This window comes from Endocarpon pusillum (assembly GCF_000464535.1).
Source record: "Endocarpon pusillum Z07020 unplaced genomic scaffold scaffold3350, whole genome shotgun sequence".
NCBI classification, from domain to species: Eukaryota; Fungi; Ascomycota; class Eurotiomycetes; order Verrucariales; family Verrucariaceae; genus Endocarpon; species Endocarpon pusillum.
The window spans coordinates 478476-505181 of NW_006916312.1; the positions used below are offsets into that span (position 1 = coordinate 478476).

At 48.0% G+C, this 26706-nt stretch overlaps 7 protein-coding genes across 7 annotated transcripts; 3 read left to right on the plus strand and 4 right to left on the minus strand.

Moving 5' to 3' along the window:
• Positions 1 to 1260: 1260 nt before the first annotated feature.
• Positions 1261 to 2566, minus strand: EPUS_01808 (uncharacterized protein; the record flags this gene model as incomplete). The annotated part of the gene is made up of 7 exons (XM_007804413.1): positions 1261 to 1446; positions 1518 to 1631; positions 1680 to 1904; positions 2028 to 2042; positions 2091 to 2240; positions 2297 to 2428; positions 2483 to 2566. 7 exons carry the CDS (start codon positions 2564 to 2566, stop codon positions 1261 to 1263), a joined length of 906 nt encoding a protein of 301 aa, XP_007802604.1.
• Positions 2567 to 2960: 394 nt separating this feature from the next.
• Positions 2961 to 4798, plus strand: EPUS_01809 (uncharacterized protein; the record flags this gene model as incomplete). The annotated part of the gene is made up of 3 exons (XM_007804414.1): positions 2961 to 3796; positions 3848 to 4232; positions 4286 to 4798. 3 exons carry the CDS (start codon positions 2961 to 2963, stop codon positions 4796 to 4798), a joined length of 1734 nt encoding a protein of 577 aa, XP_007802605.1.
• Positions 4799 to 6194: 1396 nt separating this feature from the next.
• EPUS_01810 (uncharacterized protein) lies at positions 6195 to 7463 on the plus strand (the record flags this gene model as incomplete). The annotated part of the gene is made up of 3 exons (XM_007804415.1): positions 6195 to 6414; positions 6462 to 7003; positions 7086 to 7463. The coding sequence occupies 3 exons, from the start codon at positions 6195 to 6197 to the stop codon at positions 7461 to 7463; spliced, it is 1140 nt and encodes a 379-aa protein (XP_007802606.1).
• A 3455-nt stretch (positions 7464 to 10918) lies between these two features.
• Positions 10919 to 11323, minus strand: EPUS_01811 (uncharacterized protein; the record flags this gene model as incomplete). Its single annotated transcript, XM_007804416.1, has 1 exon — positions 10919 to 11323. One exon carries the CDS (start codon positions 11321 to 11323, stop codon positions 10919 to 10921), a length of 405 nt encoding a protein of 134 aa, XP_007802607.1.
• A 6550-nt stretch (positions 11324 to 17873) lies between these two features.
• Positions 17874 to 18470, minus strand: EPUS_01812 (uncharacterized protein; the record flags this gene model as incomplete). Its single annotated transcript, XM_007804417.1, has 1 exon — positions 17874 to 18470. One exon carries the CDS (start codon positions 18468 to 18470, stop codon positions 17874 to 17876), a length of 597 nt encoding a protein of 198 aa, XP_007802608.1.
• A 1361-nt stretch (positions 18471 to 19831) lies between these two features.
• EPUS_01813 (ABC transporter) lies at positions 19832 to 21679 on the plus strand (the record flags this gene model as incomplete). Its single annotated transcript, XM_007804418.1, has 2 exons — positions 19832 to 21025; positions 21080 to 21679. The coding sequence occupies 2 exons, from the start codon at positions 19832 to 19834 to the stop codon at positions 21677 to 21679; spliced, it is 1794 nt and encodes a 597-aa protein (XP_007802609.1).
• A 937-nt stretch (positions 21680 to 22616) lies between these two features.
• EPUS_01814 (uncharacterized protein) lies at positions 22617 to 23910 on the minus strand (the record flags this gene model as incomplete). The annotated part of the gene is made up of 2 exons (XM_007804419.1): positions 22617 to 23658; positions 23729 to 23910. 2 exons carry the CDS (start codon positions 23908 to 23910, stop codon positions 22617 to 22619), a joined length of 1224 nt encoding a protein of 407 aa, XP_007802610.1.
• Positions 23911 to 26706: the final 2796 nt, after the last annotated feature.

The window sequence follows — 26706 nt, forward strand, 5'->3', positions numbered from 1 at the left end:
CCAGCAGCGATGACGCAATCAAGAGCTGGGCGTAAGAGAGCGCCTACAATGAAGGCGTTAGAGGCCGAAAAGGCGCCAAAACGGGGTACAGGGCAGGGCAAGGCCAGAGGCAAGGCCAGAGGCAGGGGCGGAGCAAGCGGAGCGGCCCAGGGATAGAGCTAGTTCTGCAACACCACGTTCTCTATACTTGTTTCCTAATTGGGAAGTAAAAGCAACATCAATATCAATGTGGTTTTTTGTATAGGAAGTTCAAATCATTCAATTGGTTATGATAGGCAAATTTACTAGCAATTTGTATGACGCAATACCCGCCAAGACCCAAACGCCGAATGTACCTGTGCCGAATGTACCTGTGCGAATGTACCTGTGCGAATGTACCTGCCCCAAGACATTCCGGTGGGAGATGGTATACGTAAGCTCCGGCATCTAAGTATCGTCATCAGAAGCGTAAGGGAAACTTTTGATGGTGTAACTTGTAGTTAGGGCTTTTTATTGGGTTGACGACACATCAAATTTTTGAACTCCGCACCAACTTCTCAGAATTCTCTGCAGCTCCTCCATCCCAACTTCACACCACATAGAACTGATTAATAGAAAGCAGGAGAAACGCAGGGATTACGTATATGAAACGCGACTAATAGGCCCTCTCAGAAGATCAACAGATAATCTAAGATAGTACTGGTTCGCACACGATGTCGAAGCGATATCAGATCTAGGGAAATGAGCCCCAGAGAGCGGTTGATGACTCTCAGTGTCGCACATACATATCGGCAATAGCCTCAATCTTCATCCTGGACAACGTTTTCACCTGGGTGGTCACTCATGCTGGCCGCTGTAGAATGTAACGGGGAAAAGAAGTTGTAAGGTGCAGGACCGAGATTGGTCGCCCACCCAGCTTTGATTCGTTACGCAATAACTATTTCTTGCCAATTACTATCCAGTTTCTCCAACTCTCGACTCTTCTTCCCCTGTTCTAGGTGGGTAGCCGCGCCGCTATAAAGCTCGCTCATCCGGGTGATGTCAGAAACTGAGAAGCTTGACTTTAATCGAAAGCGACGACGTGTGGTGGGTTGGTCGAGGTGCACTTCGAAATGCTCACAGTCCAAGCTACTTCGAGGAACGCCATGGCGTCAGTTTAAATGCTCCATTTGCGAATATCTCTACAAGAAACTTTATACCCAAGCAGCGACCATTCATTCAGAAAGAGACCTGTCACACCATGTTCCGCACGACTCAGTCCATCGACACAGGATCTGGCTCCTACCTACAGTCAAGCCCATTGATGCCTTGCGGCTTCTCTCCGAGGGTGGTGAGACGAATACCATGCCTGAGGCCTTCTGCTGGATTGTGGACGTCATAATGCGAGATAGCGGTGTGGGCAGTGACTCTGTTGTCCCATAGCGTCATAGTGGTGGTTGTCCCATATAACTCGCACCTGAAGATCGGCTGACAGTGAAATATGTTACAAAGTGATAAGCTGATGCGAGAATAGGTCATTCTGTCGCCGAGAAGCTTACCTTGAATAGCAGCTGCAATATGGCGTCGGACTCTTCGTCTTTCAACCCAACAATGCGTTTAGCGAAACCTGGATTGACGAACAGCACCTTTTGCCCAGTGACCTGACCAGAAAACTAGCTGTTGGTCATTAAAGCCCGGTGGCACAACTTCACAGGGTGTACTCGAACAATGGGATGATCGCTCTTCACTGGTTCGCGTCGCACAAATTTTCCATCTCGGCGAGCATTTTCTGCCTGTGGGAAGCCACTGTGCTCCGCTCGCAGCCCTTCGATCAGCTTTTGGACGGGCTCGGAAAGGCGTTCATAAGCCGCAGCTTGAGAAACCCAGGCGGTGTCACCGCCCGAGGACGGAACTTTCAGCAGACACAGCAGCGTGATTCCGGGTGGCTAGTGCTCATAAGATACGTCAGAATGATAGCCTGTTGTTGTCAGCTTAGACGACCGTTGCTGAGCCCGATAGAGATTGTCGGGTCCGAGGTAAATGTTGTGGAATTCCAGATGATCTTTGACATGGGCACCGACAGGCTGTATAGGTTAGCAACAGTCTCTTGCCTCCTGACTTAAGATACTGACGTGGATGTGCAGGCGTCCGAAAAATGATGCAAACTCTTTCTGCTTTTCAGGGCCAATATCCTTGAAATCTTGGCCGCGAAAGACCACGACCCCCCTTTCCGCAAGCAGAAGAGCAAGGTCTTTCTTCTGAGCATCATTAAGCGCTGACAGCTGAAGACCTTCGATCTCGGTCCCAATGCGGGGTGTCAATTTGGTGAAGGTCGCACCAGACTGGCCTGACCAAGCAAGTTTTTCTTGTCCTTATCACCATCGAGTCCGCGATCCTTGAACTCGAATGGTTCGGTGGCGCGCAATTTCGTTGTTTCGTCGTAGACTGGTAAGTACGCAGCATATTTGTACTGAGATCGACGAGTTAGCAACGAAACCTACAAACGCCGTGCTCAAGGATATACTGAGGTGTTTGTCTCTTGATCATGTGCGGCTGATACGGTGATACGTTGATCCGACGCAGCCGTTATTGTTTCGCTAGACGTCATTGTGATGTTCTGAAATTGTGAACACAAGCCTGGAGAAACGAGAATGAGGAGGAAAAAGATGCGTGGAAATAAAATTCGAAGAATTTGAAGTCATCGTCGCTTCAACGTGCAGGCACGTGGAAAGCCAATCATGAAGTCTCGATGTGACGTGCTCTGGAATACTTCTTGCGCGTGCAAAGTCGACATCGGACGCTGATGATCCTACTACAGAGAAGAAGAGTTTGCTTGCAAACTACCAGGTTTCTGTTAAGCCGATCTTTCATGGATTCCGTGCGATTTGGTCATTTTCGAGTCCCACCGTATAGTCCCCGAAGCAGATATAAGCCTGAGCAAGGTCTCAGGATAAACATGAGGTGCATATGATTTGGAAGGCCTTTGTGGAAGCGCGATCAAAATGGCCAGCAAAAGTGAAGCACGCACCACCACCACCAGTCCTCAATCGGAGACGCATTTCACGCTCAACTCATCGGAGCAAACTGAAGCATTCAAGGCGAGTATTTTGGAGGACAGGAAACATCTCGAGTCTTCTGAGCGACCGCGTCCTGCTATTGCCAGCCTCTGGTCAAGGAACAAGAGAAAGGTCCAGCTGGAAGAGATCGCCACTCAACCTTCTGTCTATGACGACCCAGAGCTGGCAAAATACTTTCAACCGCATCCGAAATATGAGAATTCCCATCGCTTCGACCCGGGCATGCGGTGGACATGGGCCGAAGAACTTCCACTGGTCAAAAAGATCGATTGGAAAATTACTGCCTGGTCGTGCATTGCTTTCTTCGCCTTGGACCTGGATAGGAGCAACCTCTCGCAAGCCAACACAGACAATTTTCTGGATGATCTAGGCCTCAACACCAGCGATTACAACATGGGTAACACAGCCTTCTATACTTCCTTCTTACTTGCAGAGCTACCCTCGCAACTGGTCAGTAAGAAGATCGGGCCGGATGTGTGGATCCCAGCCCAGATGATGCTCTGGAGCGTTGTCGCCTCTTGCCAGTTTTGGCTGAATGGTAGAACGTCCTTTCTTGCAACACGAGCCTTGCTCGGGCTACTGCAGGGTGGCTTCATTCCGGATTTGATCCTGTACATGTCCTATTTTTTCAAAGGGACCGAGCTACCGTTTCGATTGGCGCTCTTTTGGATGGCAAATCGACTGACAGATGTCATCGCTCCGCTTCTGGCATATGGACTGTTGCGCCTTCGTGGCGTGCACGGTTATGAAGGTTGGAGATGGTAAGCTGGCAGGCCTGATACCCTTTGCTTTACGTGGCTAAGATCGTATAGGCTTTTCCTCATCGAAGGTCTGCTGACTCTGGCCATTGGTATCTGGTCGTGGTTCCAGATGGCTGCTTCGCCCACGCAAACAAAGTCTTGGTACCGACCGAAAGGCTGGTTCAACGAACGGGAGGAAAAGATCATGGTGAACAGAATCCTGCGTGACGATCCATCCAAAGGAGACATGCACAATCGCCAGGCCATAACTCTCCCCTTAATGTGGAAATCGCTTTGTGATTTCGACCTATGGCCTCTGTACCTCATCGGATTGGTATTTGGCCTCCCAGCTGGGGCACCGGACAGATATTTGACACTGACATTACGGAACCTGGGCTTTGACACGTTCAATTCGAACTTGCTTAGTATTCCTTGTCAGGTTGCAACCACGATCAATGTAGGCATTCTTCCTCATGCTTGAATGCCCTCACTAACCGATTGCCTACGCAGATGCTGATCTTGACCTACATTTCGGAAATCATCAACCAACGAGCTTACCTTGGAATCTTTGTTCAATGTTGGTTTCTGCCATGTTTGGTTGCAATGTATACGCTGCCTTCTGGCACCAGCCGATGGTCATCATATGCAGCGGTCACGGTGCTGCTCAGCTATCCAACACCGCATCCAATGCAAGTGGCCTGGATCAGTCGCAACAGCAACGCTGTACGTGCGAGGACTGTGTCGGCTGCCCTGTACAACATGGCTGTCCAACTACAGAGCATTATCAGTTCCAACATTTACAGTGAAGATGATAAACCATACTACCGCAGAGGAAATCGAATCCTACTCAGTATGGCCTGTGTCAACATAGTAATCTATCTCGGTGCGAAAGCATACTACACTTGGCGCAACAAGCAGAAGGCCGCCAGATGGGACGTGCTCTCCGAACAAGAGAAGATTCATTATAATGAGACCACCACAGACCAGGGAGCAAAGAGAAGAGATTTCCGATTTGTGTCATAGAACCGGATCGGATACCACATGTCCAAGACTGCGACCAAGCTCAAGGTAGTACCCAGTAACTCTTTGGAGTTGTGATTTGAGGTTGAGTTCGTCTAGACATGTAGATGGATGGCCCAAGGAGGTCTCAGCTGAGGGTGGAATGCAGTAGAGGTATAGTCAAAGTCCACTGCGAGATTAGCGATCCTAGCAGACCTCATATCACTCAAAGTCCTGCTGCCACTGCTGCAAGAAACTTGTGGCAAGTCCAGTCGCAATCGGAAGTATAGCACGTATGTGGTACTTCAGCAACTCTTAGCTGTGGATCAATGTTCCTTCGGTCTCGTTCCTGGCAAAAGACAACGTAAAGGCGCTGATCTTGATAGCTGAAACTGACAACTTTCAGCTGGCTGTAGTCGCTTATATGAACTCAGATTTGATGCAGCCTACCCCGTGACCGATGGTTGCTGTTCCTTACGTGCCACAGTGTGTCCATTTGAATCAAATTGCAAGTCAAATAACCCAAATCAAATGTTTGACAGATACTAAAGCAAGATTTGTGCTTTCGTCAAATCAAATCAGGATTCTGCAGACAGAAGAAGTCTTAAACAAAGGTCTTTTTATTTTAAATTTTCCAAGGTTATTTTGGATGAAAGATAAAGGTCTTGGCGGACTCGGGTTATGAGATGAAAATCTTTGAGTGCCTGAGGCAAATCATTTGGTTTATTTGATTTGATGGTACACTGACAGGTCCTGCCAAGAAGGACGGGGGAGGGGGGGGCTCTTGGCGGCAATTACCTACACCTCTTACCCCCTTTGTCCCAAATCCCCAGCCAGGATTCTGAAGACCGTCCGGTGCTAACTTGCATGTTCTCTTCCAAGTTCTGCAGGTCCATACGTAGCTGGTCTGTCTTTTGGGTTGCCGTTTACCCGAATAGTGAGTCTGGACTGAGTCTGGCCTATGCCATGCATTATGAAGCAGTTCTCGTCCAAATCACGCAAGACTTCGTCCCCCCAATCATCCAAGACGAATTCGCGAACCCAGTCTCCTCAATTATGCGCATGCATCTGACGACAGGGTTGATAAGGAAGGAGCTATTTCGAGACGATAAGCAATGACGATAGCAAGCCGTTGGGCTTCAATGTCGCCATTGATGAGTCTTTTTGCGTTATTCTTGTCCAAACACGCTCGCACGACTCGTGGCGACTAAGAAGACGTGGCTTGAGGACTCCAATGAATGGCGATACCCAAGGCAGTTGACGAAATTGCTAAGGCATGGCCAAAGTAGTGCTCACTGAGGAGGAATCGATCAACTGCCAGACCCATATGCCAGACTATCTAGGCGGTATAACTTCAACTGTCGAGCCCACATGACAGACTGGCAGAATCTGTTGTGGTTACGGACGACTTCTAGAAGATATGGCGACCCTTACAGAAACTGCAACACCGGTCGTGGAAGACATCAAGAGCGCTGCCTCAGGCAAGCACAAAGAGCCCCTCAAGCCATCAGGAGCATTCGACAAGTTCGAGTCCTTCGATGCAACCCCCGTGATTGGACGGGAGTTCCGCGGTGTGAACCTCAAGGAATGGTTGGAAGCTCCCAATTCAGACGAGTTGCTCAGAGAGCTTGCTATAACAAGTGAACAATGCTCCCGCGAATTGCTTGTTCCCATACTAACGGTTTAGTCTCCCGCCGTGGCGTAGTCTTCTTCCGAAAACAAGATGATTTGGACAACGACCTCCAAAAGGTCCTCGCCCAGCGACTAGGCGAACTATCTGGCAAACCCAGCACTTCCAAACTACACATCCATCCCGTTTCCAACAGTGGCCGCCGATTGGGCGGCAATGATGATCAGATCAGTGTCATCTCGTCTGAGCAGGCCAAGGAGCTCTACTCCGACCTCTTTATGAAGAAACAAAGCGGCAAAGAAGGCTGGCACAGCGACATTACCTTTGAGCCGGTCCCTAGTGACTACACCATCCTACGCCTAACTGAATTGCCCAAGACTGGCGGCGACACGCTTTGGGCCTCTGGCTATGAGGTCTATGACCGTATTTCGCCAGCTTACCAGAAGTTCCTGGAAGGTCTCACGGCAACGTACGCACAGCCCGTGTTCACCGACTCCGCTCAACGCAACAACTTCTCCTTGTACAGCGGTGAACGTGGCGCACCTGAAAATACCGGCATCGATCTAAAGGCTATCCATCCTGTTGTCAGAACCAATCCTGTACGTCTGCATATACACCATCTCTCCAAGCCTGTCACTGAATATTGAGACACACCCTGACCTTCTCCAACAATGAAAACAGGTCACCGGCTGGAAATCCATATTCGCCGTCGGTCACCACGCGAAACAGATTAACGGCCTGCACCCGGCCGAGAGCGAACACCTACTCAAATGGTTCGTGCAGCTGATCACAGAGAACCACGACCTGCAGGTCCGACTGCGCTGGAAAAACCCGAATGATCTGGCGATCTGGGACAACCGCAGCGTCTACCACACGGCGACGTACGACTACGACGGACTGGGCCCCAGGACCGGTCAGCGCGCGGTCAGTCTGGGCGAGCAGCCGTATTTGGACCCGCAGAGCAGTGGACGGCGTGAGGGGTTGGAGAAGGAAAGTGGTCTTGCCAGTAGTAATACTACTGCTACCGCCGCCGCCACCACCACCGCTGCCAGCGGTTGAAAATGTAATTTGACCTTCCAAGGAAAAACCCTCCTTGCTTCGGGGCTTATGGTAAGTTTTTGGTTGATGAATGACAAACGCCGCTTGGCAATAAATATAACAATACTCTCTGTATATGAGGAGAAAACCTTTGCCTCTCCCTTATAGCCATTACTCATGTTATTACTAGTATTCTTCTTCTTCTGGCTTTTTGCCTGCGTTTTTGGGGTGGAACGGTACTGTGTAGCCCGTTCCAATTCATGTTAGGTCATATTTCTCGGATGGTGGGTTATATAATCCGTAGTTATGCTAACTTAATCCTTGCTCGCCTGTTTTCAGAATGAGTTTTTGGCAAGACTAAGGCGCCAACTGCGAGCATATGCTCTGATAGGTTATGGGGTAGGGTCTCGGATTAAGATCCCTTCTCTTATGAGCTTAGCAATCGGTAGGAGAACTGGGTCCTAGCTAGTGTGTTTGTGAACTAAATCGATTTAAATAAACCAAATCCTTGCTTTCGTTAAATCAAGTTACTGGCTTTGAAATTCGTTAAAGAGGAGTCTTGGTAGAAAAGCCTTGACTGACTCGGAGTAGTAGTCTTTTAAGATATTCCGGGCTGTTCTTAAAAAGAAGAAAAAGGTCTTGGCGGACTGCTTTTGTGAGGTGAAAATCTTTGGTGATTTAATGGACACATTGGTTCCGCGTTCGAATCCTCAGAACGCACTTGAATGCACTCTGAATACGCTTGAAATATACTTGAATTCATATTGAGTATCTAGTAGTGAGCATGGTATAGGGAAGCTTTGGCAAGACCACGTTGCATCTCTACAGTCCAAGGGCCAGCGGCAATGACCATCTTTTCAGCGGTAATTTTATAGCATTGGCGGATTCTGAAGCCAATCCTGCCTTCGCTCACGAAGACATGCCCACTCAAATGGTGGTGGCTGGATGGCCCAATGAGAGGCAAGGGTAGGAGGACCATGAGGCCTTTGGTCTTGCAGGAACGAACCTCTTTGTCCGGTCTGCAGGATGGCGCTGTCTGAGAGAGACCTCAAACGAGTGTATGTGTAGCTGGGCCAACTCCCACGTGGTCGAATCACCCCAACGATCGCTTCTTAGATCCTCAGACAGAGCAAGGACATTTATCTGACCAGAAATCGCCAATGACGGAGCACCAAATACTGTCGATCCGCTACGCTAAGCACAGTACCTCGCACATTCCTCAAATATCACCATAAGGCCTTAGTCATACAAGCTGTCGTGGACCACGTGTAGCTGGACAGTATCAGATTGCTGTTCGCTTCCTGCGTCTGTAAGGTGTGCAAAGAAGATAAGCCCTCGCCTTTAGCAGCCGCCATTGCAACGGCAATGGCGATAGTATTCTTCATCTTTACCTCACGTGAGCTGGTGTTCTTCCTTTCGAGGGTGGATGACTTATCTGCCGACCGTCCAGGAATACGCAGGCAAAACGGGCTACATATTCTGTGCCGGTATTTGATAACTCTTGCCCACCATTTACAGTTTTCAAGAATTTGGCGATGATGGTCTGTCTTGAAGCTTTTTCGGGTTTCTCATATTTCATCGTCAGGTGAATTTAATTTGGGAATAGCGTTGTCGAACTTCTGGACCAGATTGGTGGTTGGGAACAATACACCCGGGCAGGGTATCCATCAAATCAAACAAAGCAAATGGAGGCCCTGATTTGGTGAGATCATTTAATCAACACCCGTCATTTACTTTGTTTGACTGATTTGTTCAGTCGAGTCAAATCTCAGTAACCAATATATTTCTAGGGATTTACTTATGTCAGATAGGTAGAAGAAACTGTTAGAAGTAGTAGCAAACAGCGTACGGAGGTGCCAATTCACTTGATTGAGTTACTCCTATCAAGAGGAGCATTTGCTCATACTAATAGCTATAGAAGCGCATTACTGTAACAGCTCAGAAACATCATTTGGCGTTCAATTCGTATAGCAATGCTCACTGCCATAAATAACAAGGCGTAACAGTTACAAGAGCGTTTCGTGCGTTTTGCATGCGGGGACCCTTGTACCATCATGCTAATACGTAACAGATACGTATCATATATGCAGGGATTCTGACAGAAACGGCCCTGTTCTCTCTCAAAAAGGCGCAGGGCGTGCAGATATAAGTACAAATTGCAGAAAGATTAGCAGCGAGATGCGGCAAAACTGACGATTCAAAAGCAGGCAAAACGTAGGGAGTCGGGGCAAACTTGAATTCTCGTCCAGATCAAGTGTCCGCCAAGACTATTATTATTCCATCGAAAACATACCTAAACTTAAATTTTTCAAGTAAGAGACTTTGCTGTCAAGACTTCAGTTTGACTAATTTGTCAAGTCCACGGAGGCCGATTTACTTTGACGGAAGCATAATTTGTTTTGATTCGATCTGATGGACACACTGATTTAAATTTTGCGAAGAATGACGGCCACCCGGCGATTCCGCTCCAGGTTAAGTTTGGCACGTTGTTGTAAGAACCCATTTGCTTTATCCAGCAGAAGCAGAGCATCCCATGCGTGCGTGGGTTGTCTGAAAAACGAACGTGTAGACCTCACAACAGAAGTGTGTTTGTTGATGGTCTAGATCTCCTATTCTCGCACAGGTGCCCCAGATATCTTTAGACAAAAGTCACAATGACTTCTTTCTTTTTGACAGGAATCATCAGACAGTCAACTGGCAAGGTGGACCAGAACAATCAATCTTATGTCATCCACTGCAAACTCTCCTGTATCGGTCTGTCAGGTGGGATATAGATCGAGCTAGTAACAGCCTCGTCCCAGAACTCATATAGCGAGACTGAATGCGAACACTGTTGGTGAGCAGATGAGTACATCATCTTCACTTAGATCACCATGGGTTTCGCCTATGCTCTTTACTCGTTCTGAATCTACCTGGTCTGCCGCGGACGCAAATTCAGAGCATGTATTGTCAGCGAAACCAGGGCTTTAGACAAATGATGTTGGATGGCTCCTTTGAATTTGTTCTGCGTTGCTCACAATTCTAGAGCTAACAGACATTTAAACAATACCATTTCGAGCTGGAAGAAAACATGGTGACAATAGTGTAATTTATGAGATTAACGAATTCTCATCTTGTGAAAGCAAGACTCTCTGATATCTTGGACCAATATCCAGACATTATATTAGCACTGATGGTAACACAGCATTTTTCTTTATACTGTAGTAATGTTGGTTCGTAGGATCTTATCTCCCAACAATTGAGTTCCAATATTGGGACCTTTTGCTGTTATAAATGCCAACGTCGCAGAAGTCCATAAGATGCTCAAAAGCAGCCAGTAACAGCGTTAGGGACAATGTATCTCTTGCATCCGGAAAAGCAGCCGCTAATAGATTCTGGGCTCTATATCACAAGGAGAGATCAACAAGCAGCGATGCTGTCACACTTAGAAATATGAAGTACGTCGCCGTCACAGATGCTATCGCGATTCCCTATCCCTACACCCTGTCCAATACGCCAAGCAACACACTCCCCACCGCGGTCAGCATGGGCGCATAACCCCAATGATTCCACTCTCCCTTCCCATGAGCCCGACAAACAGCGCCATCCACAAACGCCACCCCACTGCCGGCGATCAGGATCCAGCCCAACGTCCTGCGGTCTCCAAAGTACGCGGCTGAGTAGATGGCCAGCCCCATGAATATGTCCCTGGCTCCGTAGATCACCATCAGGCTGTCGACGAGCTTCTTGTCCGAAGCGGCTGCTGGTGCTTCCAACTCGAAGAACTCGAGAGCGTTTTCGGGCCTTACGATACCGTTGATGCCGAATCCGATGAAGAGAGTTGCAAAGACGCTGGCGGCGATGCGGAGGGATGGCCATTGGGAGAAGCTTGAGGTGGCCATGTTGTCCAGAATGTCACTCGAGGTCTGTGTTGAGTTAGTGGTCGGTCAGCACTGTGTCAGTTCCTTTACACACCTCCTCTTTTAGGTTCTGGGTAGAGGGTGGGCTGATTTAAATGGTATGGGAGTTGAAGTGTGTTGAAGAAAGCGGGTTTCATTGTGTTATAAGACCTACTCGAATACAGGGTACTATCCATCAAGTCAAATGAACCAAAATTAGCGCCGATTTGATTCATTTGTCAAACGAGTCAAATCTTAGTAAGCAATAATCTTGTTAGGAAAAGGTGTCCGCCAAGACTTTTTATTTTTTCAACAAAAATATGCTAAAACATACAACTTTTCTGCCAAGACCCAATTTGATTATATTGACCAAACGTGATTCGATTTGATTTAACTAATTTACACTACTCGAATATTCCAAGAGAATCCTCAAGTATCGTTGCTCTGGAACTAGTACTCCGTACTTTCACCCCAAAACATCTTCAGAACAAACTACTCGAGCCCAGATGATTTAAGAGCAATAAGGTGATCCTATCTTCTGGGTAGTGACAGAGTGAGCTTTCCGGCAGCAAATCCCGTGTTGGCGTTGACGGAATCGGCTGCCTGGATGCCAAGCGTCTGTGACCTCACAGCCGCACAATTAGATTGGGCATTGGCTGCTTTTGGCATGGATTTCATTCCACTTGCAACGGTTGGTGGCGCCACAACATGGAATAGCTGCTACTAGCGTCAGGTTAATAATTTACGGATTCTCTCGAGACCGCCAGATTGGGCATTCAATGAAGCACTTCTACAGGTGCTAGTTTGTGGCTTGGTTGGTGGCCGGAGCTTGTCGGCCTGTGGAGTCTACGTATGAGCCAATTCTGTATTGGGGAATTCTTTTCAAGGTCTGACCGAGCAGTATCTAGATGGTGAGATAGTGATCCAACTTCACAAAAGAGTTACGCCCAAGTAACCAAAGTTACTTGAATGCAGTTGGAATAGTATATTAATCCTTATTCAGATGCCCTAGAGAGAGTCGGACCACGACTCCATCTAGGCCCCAGGAGGCCTCCATGTCAACTCCGTGACACTACCCCGCACCCTAAGGACTTACGTCCTCGTAAGGCCAAAGCCCCCGGCTCCCCTTACGATTTCGCATGGTCAACTTGCCCTCAACCCACTATAAAGGACCTTCCCACAATAGATATACTAAACTCTCCCGCTATTACGTGCCCTTGACAGAAAAAGTAATCAGAGGCCGTACGGGGACTCGAACCCGCGAACGTACATGAAGACTAACCCGATCAAGGTCAGCTTTCGTTTACTGCAATGGCTCGAAACTAGAACAAGTCAATAGTCCATAGATTGCTAAACGAAAGCTGGAGAATCTATCTACAATGTGGCTATGCACAGATATATATACTCCAACGCCAGCGGGTGAGGCCTGTGTGTGCGTGGGCCACGCCATAGGCCACAGAGCATTCATAGTTCTTAATCCGGCCTCCTACTGTATAGTGAAGTTTAGGCTTCCCTAATCAGGTAAGGCAAACCTCTTTATTCGTAATCCGTCCGGATAGCTCACACACTTTGACAAGCGCCCTACAGCAGGAGTTTGCTTGCTATTACGAGTTAGTTATAAGTGTTGCCTCCTGAGTATGTGGCTGGCACATGCATTTCCTGCGCCATGGCAGAGGAAATGCATCATCCATCACAGATGGGTGGTGATCGATTCTTCTGCCTATTACTCGTTGGAATATCATTGACAACAATAGAGTCGTGCCTCACACTAGGTTGCTACAGCCAGATCTTGAGTAGGCTTGTAAGGCAATCTACTCCTCCAACAATGCTTCGACATACTATGTTCTAACCCGCAGGTACACTGTGGTAGCGTCCTACAAAAATCGTCCATCCCTGTGCATTGGAGTTGGCGCCCGGTGGGTTTCCTTTTGCGAGACCTTTCAGCATGCCTTCCGGCTGCGGTGTAGTATATCTTCTTAAATTGCATAATGAGCCTGGTCGAGTCGGTTCAATTTGTGCAAAGAGGCAACCGCCGATAAGAGCAATGGGCAAAAAAGACCCTTGGGTCAACGGTCATAACAAGTAGTAATGAGTAGACTGTAGCATAAGAAACGCAGGTCAACGCAGGTCTCCAAAGGTGATTAGACTTCCATCGAGATACATGGAATTAAGGGAACTCGATTCTTCACAGACTACTACTTAAGGACTGCTAAGGATTTTCCGCCAAGACTTTAATCTTTTCATTAGAAACAACCCTAAAAACTCAAAGTCTTGATTTGACGAAAGCACAAATTTGACTTGGGTTACTACTAGTAGCTGTCGAAACCTACGGCTAATACGGTCGTGGGTTGAGCATGCGAGTGGCAGGCGCAGGTGCACTACTAGCCTGCGGCTACTGCCGGGGAATTTGGCTGTACATGTACAGCCAAATTCCCAAAGCGGCCTAGCGCCATTTTAGTGGTCACGTGCCCTAAATTCCTGTGCCTTGGCACAGGAAATCCCTATTAGGCCATTGCTGGATAGATCTAGATAGATTTAGATAGGCAAGGACAGGACCACAACAGGTGAACAGTATCCTCCTGCAAGGCGGTACTTCAACAGTAGCAGTAAGTAGTGATAAGCAGTGAATACTAGGTATTATGAGTATCACGAATTAATTGAACATCATGGATTATTGGAATCACACTTGAGTATAACTTGAATGGGACTTGATGACGTCCTGGGTCTGCTTTGTCACGGCTGCCATGCTTGTCGGCCGCTAGCGCTAGGGCCGCCGGGGATTGATTGGCACTACGCGTTAGTAAGGGGCATGCTCGCTATATAGGAGCGACCCCAGTGCCATCCTCGTCGGCTCTGCAGTCTTAGGATAGCACTCAACATGGGCTGAAGATCTCGCGCACTCGTCGCCTGCTTCCAACGTGACACGTGACATGCTTGACATGGTTGAATGCTTAAGTACACTCCGAAGTCACTCTGAAGTAGTTGCCCATTTAACGCCTAAACAGCGCCTGAGTGTTATCAAGCATTCAATTTAACCCGGCCTACTCCAGTATAATCGACTATTCCATCACACTCAAGTGCTACTTGAACTCTACTCGAATATATTCTGATTATGCTCCAAGTATACTCTGAATACGCTTAAGTCTATTTCAAACTATAATTGAATCCTCAGAGGAGAGCATGGTAGTATTTGACCCAATTTGATCCGAATGGACACACTGATTCCTCTGACCTCCCTTGTTCCCAGGCGTCCTGCTGTTATACTTGATAACGATATCGCCCGACCTATTAATATCAGCCCATAGCCCAACGTACGTTCAAGAACAGTTGATGACGAATAAGCCTTTGCGAGGCGATATATCGTGAAGTCACTCACCATTTGGATTCAGCTGTCCCACAGGATATCTCGAGTCATCTGATCTTGCGATTTCGCTTCAAGACGGGATACTTAGTATTAGACCAAACGGTCCATGGAATAGAAGAGACCTCCGAAACAGTATGATGTATACGTCTGAATGGTTTCTACCGGTCGCCTATCGCTACTTGGCTACACCGGTTGCCACTACAGTATCTAAACCAGTCTTCTACCGACAACTTATCGGTAAGTCAGGGGCTGTTATCTCCTGTGAGCCTAATAGTACCTCACTATATCTCATTATAGGCACCCAAATCGGTCGGAGGAATACTAGTAGCGATAACTCCATCTAGAAGTTCTTTCGGTACTTTCCTCTGACCACCCCCCACAAGAAGTGAGGTACTTACAGCAGTGCTTCCTTGAATGCTTCCAGGATCCGACGGCGTTCCTTCCATTGATCCTCCGTTAGGTTATACCCTCAAACATCTCATACCCTTCTTCCGGTGACCTTTTCCATGATAACAAAACACACAAAAGGCCGTTCGAGTGCAAGGACTGACTTCATTTCGATGGAATTTCGCAATATCTTTTGGGGTTGACGACGAGTAATTTGGTTTAGCAATATATTCGAGGGGACGATATTCTTCGTGATAAGGACGGCAGTTGTACAAGTTGGGAGACAGATCCTCAGCTATTGGGGGCCCCTAGCTCTGAGATCGTCTACGCCAACAAATCTTTTATCGGGTTCTAAGGAAATAGTTAGGTATTCTGCTGATCGGTGTCAATGCTCATCCCGGTAGATGCTTCAAGGACGAATAAATCTGTGCAGGTATTACCGCATGAAGATCTTCGCGATCAGTGTATCCATCAAATCAAATAACCCAAATCATGACCCCCTTTTGATCTGCTCATCTAATCCCAGGGGTCATTTGTCAAATGGAGTCAAATGTTAGTAAGTAAAATTTTTGTTAGGGGGACCGACTCTGAGAAGCAATTTCATCTCACAAAGAGAGTCCGCCAAGACCTTTATTTTTCCATCAAATGACACTTGGTACTTACCAGGAGAAAGGTACTACCAGTTAAAGATATGAGCCAAGTGCCGTTAGTGGAAATGGCAGCTATTCTGTCAAATGACGACCATGTTAAGCCGATGAGAGAAGCCATATTATAGTCATTTGTTCTGCCGAAAAAAGTTATAAATATAGTAGCACTATGATAAGATTTCATTAGGTCAGAGACAGCTAAGCTGCATCCCCTCGCACAATCTAAGCAATCTTATATTTAGGCTTACTCTAAGCACACTTTGGTGGCTCCCCTAGCGTTATTTTAAGAGGGTCTCTTCCTGCTAAGTAATTCAGTCAAGACTTCCATTGGCGGATTTTGGGTTATTTGCCAAGCATTAGAGTTGGTTTATCTGACTCAATTTGATTCAAATGGACACACTCTTACCAATAACATGATCCTATGCTATCTCGTTGCCTCCCAAGACCTATGCGTCGTCCGCCAAGCAAGAACCAAGGGTTCATACTATGTCTAGTTTGATACCGGCCCTCTCATTGATCTTACTAATGAGTTTCACGCTTTGACGATCTCCAGGCTTCCCGAGTAGCCAATTCCTCCTCTTGGGTTTCTCATCAGAAAACCAGCAGAAGTGATAATCACAGAACCATGAGCTACCACCCTACTAACTGCCTTCGGGTATTTCTCATGATTAATGGTGAGAGCTAGGCTCTCTAAGCTCGATAGTTCTTGAGGCTGTAGGTGATGGGAAGCAAGAAATAATGATTTTGTCCCAGGGGTCAGAGAGGAAAGAAACAGTTGGCTGAGAAGTTGGGCCTTTATCGGTCGTAAAGCCTTTGATATGTTGTAGGTCTTATGGTTACACACGGTCATGGTCATGTAATTCCTAACCATCCGAGGTTGTCATGTTTGAGATGCGGCAGCCCTATATACCCGCCTAAACAGGGGGTCGAGTGGGCAGTAAAGATTTGTCTGATTCTCATCCCAAGTTACGAGGGGATACAGCTATTATATGGCAGTCAAAGTCTAGTTAATAGCCATATCATAGACTGTTCGCCGTATTCAGTGTCACCCCCGCCTGAAGCAGAGTCCACATGCACATGCCAGTGCAACCAAACCAGACTGCACTCCTCAGGTAGCTCCAGCCATTAGATGTCGTCCTAATATACAGGACTGTGTACAACAATCGAAGGACCAGGTATTTCATAGCGAAGACATTGATTACCTGAACCGGGAGTCCTGCAAGGTTTCCAGCAACCTTCGCAACCATTACCGTCAGCTCAAGACACCTAACGCAAATGATCCAGAATGCAGATTGACATGTACTTACCACCGTAGCCACAAACAGAGGGAAATGCTCCAACGCATTCAGATGCGCTGCACGTGCGCGGAAACATCTCTCCCAGATCTGTTGGGGGATTTTGCCTTTTAGGTTCTCGAGAGCGAGTCGAGGCCTGCATCGTCATCGCGTGAGCTTCTGCTGGCTGCTACTATCACTCCCGCACCATATCTGCTGCAGGCGGACTTACATAGCATTATTGACTTGACCATTCGAATAAAGTGTTAGGCATCCAAAACAATATATCATTGGTGCCGCGGCAAGGCCATAAGCGGCGGCAAGGGCATAAGGAGACCAATTGGTCGAGGAGTAGACGAATAAAGGCATGATACTAGATCAAGTGTACTAGTAGCCGTGCCCTGTATTGAAGACAATTCAGAGCGCAAGTATCGAATGCGGAGGGTTGCTAGGAGAGATTTATTGCTGCCTGTGAGAACGTTTAAGTTTGCTTATGTCCAAATCAACATAACGTTATGGTCTGTCTGCAATGACTCCCTACTCCTTAGAAACCAGCACAGAGTTGACAAGACTTGTCTGTTGAACCTCTAGTTTGATGTAAACTAGGGGTTACAACTATGAGAATGATATTGATGCTATGTACCATATGGAGCCTGAGCTTTAAAGTGAAAAATGTTGCCCATTCGACTACGCAGACCGAAAGTTAACATAGCGCTGGCTGTTAAATGGATTTCGGACCAAACCATCATATTGACTTCATTGTTCAGGCTGCTGAGTCGACAAGTCCGGCTCCAGCGCACGTCCGGTGAGAATCAAAGATCAAAGTCCACCGTGCAGAATCTCGACTTCGACAAAAACCAACCATACATCCCAGGTCTACCCTACTCCGCTTTGCCTTCCTCTCTCTTTCCACCTTTCTCAAAATTCCAACCATTCATATATCCCTGGCCGGCACATAGATACGTCGCAAAGCTCAACCAGGCCATATAAGGGATAAGAAGATAAGTTGCTGTTGAATCCACCTCCTTCCACAGATATGCCAGATAGTAGACCATGCCCGTCAGAGTAGCGATGTCAATAAAACCCGCGACCGGTTTTCCCAGCCCAAAGTACAAAGGTGTGAAACACATGTTCACTGCAATCTGAAGTGTGTAGAGTGTCGCTCCTCGTTGTGTGATGTCGTGCACGCTTGGATTGGCAGATGCCATGCCTGTCGTCCATGCCCTGTGGGCAGCATAGCCCATGGAGGGATATAAAAGGGCCCATACAATCGGGAAGATCCAACCGGGCGGGCTCAGTGGAGGCTTTCGGAGCGCATTGAATCTGGCTTCTATCGCAGCGAAACCGTTCTTTTTATCCTTTGAGGAAGATTCGATGATGAATCCCGGGCCAAACCCGAGCACAAGGGGAAGGAGAGTGCTGAGCGTGGGGGAAGAAAAGATAGACGCAGGGAAGGTAAGATAAGGGATGAATGGCATTTCAAGTACAGAGGGCCGCTTGAGTGCTATGGAGGTCTCTTGTTTTCGACTGTGTGTTCCTTGCGTAATCGATCACGGATCCATTCAAGAGATGGCCCCCATGAAGGCTTAAATAGTGATGACTGCACCTCTTTGGACACGTGTCAACTTAGCTTAGTAGTAGTTAGTATGAAGTATATCGAAGACGGCCGAGTTCTAGGCAGCGAGTATTGGGGCAAGTCTGATGTCGCCAATGATCTGGTACACGGTAGCGAATACGAGACCTTTCCAAGCTCCGTGCATGCATAATCGAGGCCATGACCCCCAGTCTCGCCTCAAGCATCGCCTTTCCAGCACTACGTTGGCGATGGTTCTGGTAGTAGATCGAACCAAGAATCTACGCACTTAGTCCGTAGCACTGCAGTACCTGAAAACCCCTGTATGTGATTCGGAATTTCAGAGCGTCCGCCAAGACTCATCCGGTAGTAATAAATGTAGCTCCGGGCCGATGACGGATTGATGTGCAGGTTCTATCAAAAATCAGGCAGATCCCATTCTTGAGCATTTCTTCGACTGCTTGCAGCACTCAGGTCTCCGAACTCGTCAGGGGTCAGTCAAGGCAAGCAATGGATACTGAAGCTTGGCCGGCAATTGCTCCTTCTTCCAGTTGCAAGGGCGGGGGAAGCTGTGGGCACCGATGATGAAGCAAAGTTCTGTTCGCAGCCTGAAGCTGCTCCAGGCCCTGCCCGCCAGGAGGTCTATCCGATACCCCATGGCTGCACGACATCATTTCCACAGCCAGCCTCAAATAACAAAGCTCTCACCACTTCGTCTCAGCCACAGCCGTCACGAGCCGGACAACATTTTAGCTGTTTGCAGCGGCCTGCTAGCAGCCAGCTGCAGCTTCCATTAGCTTTCCGCAAGAGTGTGCCCTCATTCAATGGCATACTGAGCCAAGTGCGATCAATTTCAATTTCCACACCTCTTCGAGATCTACCCACGCCTGTGATAAGGGAAACCGAAGATAAAACAGCGAGGTTGGAGAAGAAGGAGGAAGATGACGAAGCTGAATTTGGAAGGACGGAAAAGGCTTCCCAAGCGTCACAGGTCAATCTGAGTGCACGATTGTCCAAAGAGGGCGCATCTCAGGGGCAGTCCGCTGGGCTTGGGGAGGTGTGGAGATTGATCAAGATCGCAAGACCCGAGGTCAAGATACTTGGGGTGGCGTTTCTTCTCCTGCTGATTTCATCGTCCATCACCATGTCGATACCTTTCTCGATAGGAAAGATCCTGGATATCGCAACCCTGGAGCCGGCGAGCCAGCTGGCGCTGATGCAGCTTCCAAAAATATGCTCTTTGGGTTGAGCATCAACACGTTTTATATGGCCCTTGCTGGGATACTTGCCACGGGAGCTGCCGCCAATTATGGTCGTATCATCATTCTCAGGATCGTTGGAGAGCGCGTTGTAGCTCGACTGCGGTCTAATCTTTTCCGACGCACCTTTGTTCAAGACGCAGAGTTCTTCGACGCCAATCGGGTCGGAGATCTTATCTCCCGCTTGAGCTCCGATACTATCATCGTGGGCAAATCCATCACGCAAAATTTGTCCGACGGCCTTCGTTCATTAGTTTCCGGTGCCGCAGGCTTTGGCCTTATGGCTTATGTCTCGTTGAAATTGACAGGCATTTTGTGTCTATTGTTCCCCCCTGTGGCCATCGGAGCATTCTTCTACGGTCGTGCTATTCGTAACCTGAGTCGCAAGATTCAGAAGAGCCTTGGTACGCTGACCAAGATCGCCGAGGAGCGATTAGGAAATGTACGAACTTCGCAGGCCTTTGCAGGCGAGTTGCTTGAGGTACATCGATATAACAAGCAAGTACGAAAACTGTTCGACCTTGGCAAACGCGAGTCGTTTATCAGCGCCACGTTCTTTTCTACCTCTGGTCTTGCAGGAAACATGACGATTTTATCTCTCTTATATGTTGGTGGTGGTATGGTCTCGAATGGCGCTATATCCATTGGCGATTTGACATCCTTTTTAATGTATACAGCCTACGCCGGTTCTTCGCTCTTTGGTCTTTCTTCCTTCTACTCCGAACTCATGAAAGGCGTTGGAGCTGCCAGCCGATTATTCGAGCTTCAAGACCGAAACCCCACAATTTCACCAACAAGAGGAACCAAAGTCACATCAGCGCGTGGACCTATTCGATTCGAAAACTTGACATTCAGCTACCCAACACGGCCTGCTGTAAACATCTTCAACAACCTCAACTTCGAAATTCCTCAAGGCACTAATGTCGCTATTGTCGGTCCATCTGGTGGAGGCAAGTCAACCGTTGCATCGTTGATTTTACGTTTCTACAGCCCGACCACTGGTCGAATCCTGGTGGATGGAAAAGACATTGCAACCATGAATGTCAAGTCTTTAAGACGTAAGATTGGCATAGTCGGCCAAGAGCCTGTACTCTTCTCGGGCACCATCGCAGAAAACATTGCGTATGGTAAACCAAATGCCACCAGATCTGAGATCATTGCAGCAGCGCGGAAGGCCAACTGCCAATTCATAAGCGACTTCGTAAGTTACATTTCCCTCCCTTACCATCACTTCCCTAACCCCTCATCTCTGTAGCCCGACGGACTTGAAACCTCGGTAGGAGCCCGCGGCGCTCAACTCTCCGGTGGCCAGAAACAACGCATCGCCATCGCACGCGCGCTGGTCAAAAACCCTGACATCCTCATCCTGGACGAAGCCACCTCAGCCCTCGACGCCGAGTCGGAAACCCTCGTCAACTCGGCCCTAGCCGCTCTTCTACGTGGGAACAACACCACCATCTCCATCGCGCACCGCCTCTCTACCATCAAGCGCTCCGACACCATCATCGTATTGGGTAATGATGGAAGAGTCGCTGAGCAGGGGAGTTATAAGGAGTTGAGCGCGAGGAAAGATGGCGCATTCACGAAGTTGATGGAGTGGCAGATGAGTGGGGTTGAGACGGGGGCGGTGGGCGGCGTGGCACCTCCCGGCAGTGAGAAAGACCGGGATATGGCGGTCAGCGGGGAAGGGGGACGGGGCCCGGTGACGGAAAAAGAGGAGATTCAGCACGAGCTGGACTCGGGGAAGGAAGAAGAGGAGAGTGAAGGTGACGGAGAGCGTGAAGATGTTAAGATTGAGGGTTCGAAGGCTCAAGAGGTGGTTGAGCATGCCGTGGAGAAGAGTGGTAAGAAATGAGGACAGCGAGCAAGCAGGCAGGCAAGCAAAAGTAATTCTTGAGTGGGGATTTTATGTGTATCCTCCTGGATCACAGAACGAACATGTGCCTCACTGAGACCAAAAGGACACACAGAGACCGGGTCCTGATTAGTTCGTAAGTGACTTCAAGGCATTGTGCTGGCGTACAACTCTGTGAAATGGGTTTCCTCTTGGTTGCGCTATGAATACTACTTAGTATCAGGCCGGTTCGCATCATCATCATGTCTCCGCTTCAACGCGGATACCTTTCCTGACCCGGGGACAGGGTACTATACTACGAGAGCGTCTTTCCCCCCCCCGCATCAGGGTTGAAGGAAGAAGGGGGAAAAGGAAGAAAGGTAGCACGGGTTGGCGTTGTGCTGCTTTGCGGGACGGGTCTTGTATCAGTATACTTACTACTATCTATCTCTATATATACCTCTCTCTCTCTTTCTCTCTCTCTTTCTCTCTCTCTTTCTCTCTCTCTTTCTCTCTCTCTTTCTCTCTCTCTGTCTCTCTCTCTGTCTCTATATATACTCTTCTTCGGGGCAGGCCGGTTGGTCGTTGGCTGGCTTGCTTGGTAGAGCAAGTCGAATGATCTATTCTTCTCCTCTCCGTCAGATGCAATGCTAGCAAACAAGATCCATCGAGAAAGACAGAAGAGTCTAATTAAAATTAAATCTGATAAATGCCTGACTCCTCCCTCTCCCATCTTCCTCTCTATCCGTATCGCCCATTCCTGTCCCGGAGTAAATCGCACGAATCAGGCACTCCCAACAAAGAAACTCAACAGACTGCCCACCGTTCCACCCGCCCGCCGCCTCCCTCTCCTCCTCCGCCACCCACTCCCCGGCACCCATCATGCATGAACTCCCTAGATAGCCGTTACTGATCCCGAACCAGAGTTGCACGACGCCCAGATAGAAGACATCGCTCTTCACTTTCGGCCCTCCGTTGGCCCCGCTGATGTTGCAGAGGAGGTAGAGCGGGATGAAGAGATGAGTCGGAGGAGGGATAGGGTGAGCAGGAGGGAGGGACGGTGGGTTAGGCGGAGGGAGGGGGAGAGGGTGAGGAGGCGGCCGAGGAGGTCGCCTACGTTCCAGACTAGGAAGGCGAGGGGGATGAAGAGCGCGGAGGGGAGCAGATGCGGGTTGAGGGAGTGGATCCGGATGGTGAAGACAGGGAAGATCATGGTTAGGGCGAAGGTTAGGAAGACGGCGGCGGAGAAAATGGGGAGGAGGCGGAGGAGACGCGTCAGTGGGATTGCTGGTTTGGAAATGGGTTCGGGTTTGCGCTCCTCGGGGCTTGGCGAGGGGGGGTTGTTGATGATCGGGGAGGTGATGTGGCCTCCGGAGGTATCGTTGGTAGTGGATTTGGTTGCAGGTGGTTGGATGATTCGTGAGAGGGTAGTCCTGCGTCGGCGGCGGAGGAGGTAGAGGAAGGCGAGTAGAGCAATGACCGAGACAGCCGTTGCGGTGAGGAAGTAGGCGGATGCTGATGTGGGTGATTCAGTGGGTGCTTGATTGGGACTTTGTTGGTTCCTCCCGGGCACCGCAAGGACCGCGCCGATCTGAGCCAGGCAAGGAAGAACGCCAGCAACGGCTTGACCTGTCATGATTGCTTGGGTGTATTCGCTTCTTCCGAATCCAGCCACGTATGCGAAAACACCATTCTGGATCAAGCCAGTCGCGAAGCTGGCGCCGAAGACCATGAGCATCAGAAACCCAAAATATAGCTCTGCGGAAGTCGTGACAAGCGTGGACACTGCAAGCAATGTGAAGCATATGATATTGATGCACAATGATGACGCTATTCGGTAGGGATATGAAGCATTCTTCTGGAGCTTTGTGAGGATGAGCATGGAGCCTAGATTGGTGATGGTGGAAATGGATATCTCGGCAGACTGAAAATGGGCAAGAATCCATTGGTGGGAGGAGAACCGGTACTGGAAGTATGGGGCTGCGGCGAGGAACATGTTCCTGACAGAACAACAATTAGACTTCATGCCTCAATACGACCCCGACAACGACAACGACAGAAATTCATTACCAAGCCCATAGCATTGCAACTCCCATGAGAAGGAAGGTCCAATACTCGACCTGCGAGAAGGGGTTCTCTTCCGGCTCAGACGCATCTGCTGCGCCATCCTCTGAGATTGCTGTACCATCCCGATGTCCGTCGATGGGTTCGTAGGGCTGCTCGGAGTGGAAGACTCTTCGAATGCGATCCATTCTGGATAAGTCTGGCAGCTCGATGAGGGCTTGTTGATGGATTGACGGCATGCAATTGCGGTAGACCTTCGAGGCCTACAGGCCACGCACTCACCGCAAGCCTCCCACATGCGAGGCGCAGAGTGCCTAGTATTAACTGTGACGGTGCATCGTGATCTGAAGTGGCGGAGGTCACATGTGTGATTAGAGAGTGAATCTGGTGATCATGTCATGACCACAGGATCGGGGTGTACCACGTAGTAAGTAGGTCGCAAACATGCCAAGAAGAGGAAATGAGGAAATATGCTCTAAGCCAGATTCGACTTAGCTTACGCATGTTACCGCCCTGGCAATCCACTAGTCCGGTGTAGGGATAGGTTAGTGGGTTGTGCAAGCCCCAACGTCACATGACTTTGCACACCGTGGTAGAACTACTAGTAGCATCTCCAGATGCATCCTGCAAATACGTAGTAACTGAGATAGAATTCTACCATCCGCTTTATCCCTGAGATCACCTACTATGTATGTCTAGGAATGCTTATCGGTCGCGGCCAATTGAGCTTTTACTCGACATTTTGCAGCAACATACACGTTATCCAACTTGACGTGCCTGTGCATCTTTGAGCAGTTCCTAGAACTGGCTGCGTCGTTTCACAATACGATTAACGTTACCTTAATATCCTCAAGTATAGCTTTCTGTCGATAGCCAGTGTCTGTCATCGATCTTGACACTATCATCCTCCTAGTTCTGCCGCCTTAGGTTTTCTCCAGTGTGTTCATTTGAATCAAATTGGGTCAAATTAGTAGACCAGATCAAATGCGTGGCAAATAAACTACTTAGTAAATCCGTGCTTTTGTCAAATCAAGTTAAGACTTTGGAATTTGGAAAATTACTGGAAGTCAAATGAAGGTCTTGGCGGAAAAGTAAATTAGTATTTTTGGATGGGAAAAAAAGTCTTGGCAGACTCTTGTTGTGAGATGAATTTACGAAAAGGCAGTCCTCTTGACACAACATTGCCTACTAACATTTGATTTGATAGATATATGGTTTTCTCCACTCCAGCTACTACTTGGTGCCGCCGAAAAGTGCGTCCCTTCCTAATTGGGTCTAGCACCACGCTAGATCCATCTCCGCCAAATTCTGGCGAATCAACAGCCAATTTCAAACAGTTGTATCTCAACAACAACTACTCGAAATACGTTGCCCTTTAGCTATAACAAGCAGCTATAGCTATGCCTCCTCATCATGGCGAAATCCCTTACGAAAAGCGCGTTGCTGTCGTTGCCCTGCGACTTTTAGCAGGCTTGAAATTCGCCGAAATTGCTGAAAAACTTGATCTTGAAGCGAATTCGATTAACAAGCTCTACAATCGTGCCCTAGAGTGTACAGAAAGGGACTCTCAAGACTCGTTTCTCGCTATTGCACAAAATTCAAGAGATGGGATAAGGGCAGGGAGGCTACTAAGGGTATTACTAGGGTCAGAGGCATCTTAATTGTTAAGAGAGCTATTTCATAAGCATTTTGAGCTTCCTATTAAGGTAGTAATAACCTATATATTACAGGACTCAAAATGGCACGCAGCATAGCTGAAAATATCGCTTACAAGCATCGTGATCCTCTAAACAATTACGAATTAGTTCAAGTTATATAGCTAAATAAGCCTATTCTTACTTACAACATTCGAGATTTACACGTTGAATATACGGAATAGGCTACTAAGGAGCAAGAGAATAATACTATATTCATCTTTATTAACGAAACTTACTATTATTTTAGAGAGTATTTTAGAAAGAAATCAAAGATTATAAAGCCAAAAAGTGTAGATCTACATCTTTACGTATGTTTTGATCCTGCAGAGTAATTTTAATTAATGATATAGAGTATAATTAGTCTGTACAAAGATAAGATTAAATTCCCTTTTTAGATATAGGAGCCAGAAATAAAGAAGAATAAATAATAAGCAGGGCAAGATATTAATTAATATAATACGAATTATAAGTAAGAAGCTTTATCTTAATAGGCTAATGCCAAGCACCTCATGCCCGACTTACCGCTCACCCAAATCGCGCCCTCTTCGCAAGCGAACCGCCTCTGCCCTCCGATAATAAGCAACCTTCCCAAATCCTGCAGCCCTTCACTCTTCTCTACTCCCCTCCCGCTCTCTCTAACGACAGAACGCAAAGAGCCAGCCTTCTCAGCACGATCGAAAAACTCGAATCTTTGCCCTTCCTCCTCTCTCTGCCACCCGACAATCCATTACTCTCTCTCCTTACCCCTTTTTTCCTAGCTGTCCGCGTGTACCTTCGTACGGCCCCATTAAACTGGAGAAAATTGAAGCCCTCATCTTAGGCATCGATCAGAAAGTTACCCCCGGTCCTGCGAGCTATGCACGGGCAACCCGTACCGGTCTCGCAGGCGCTGTCGTCCCTCGTGTGCCCGCCTAATCAGAACCTTCTTACACCGACAACCAAATCCTAGTCAAGGTCTCCCTAGAAGATGCCTACTTACTTAAACCCTTTTCCTCTAGACAGATTATAAAAAGGCTACAGATAAAAGAAAACGACCTTACTAATGCCCCTAATATAGTTATAATTAAAAAGTTGCTAAGCGGTAACCTTATACTCTAGGCTAAAGATGCCTCAGCCAAGACATGCCTATAATTAAACCTTAATTAGACTAATAGGATCTGCTTATCAGCTAAGGTTTATATTTGACCCTTTATTATACTTATTTATAGTGTTAGTACTACTGAAAAAGAAGGACATAACCTTAATCTCTTAGCTAGAAATATTAAGGCTAAAAATAAGAAGCTTTAT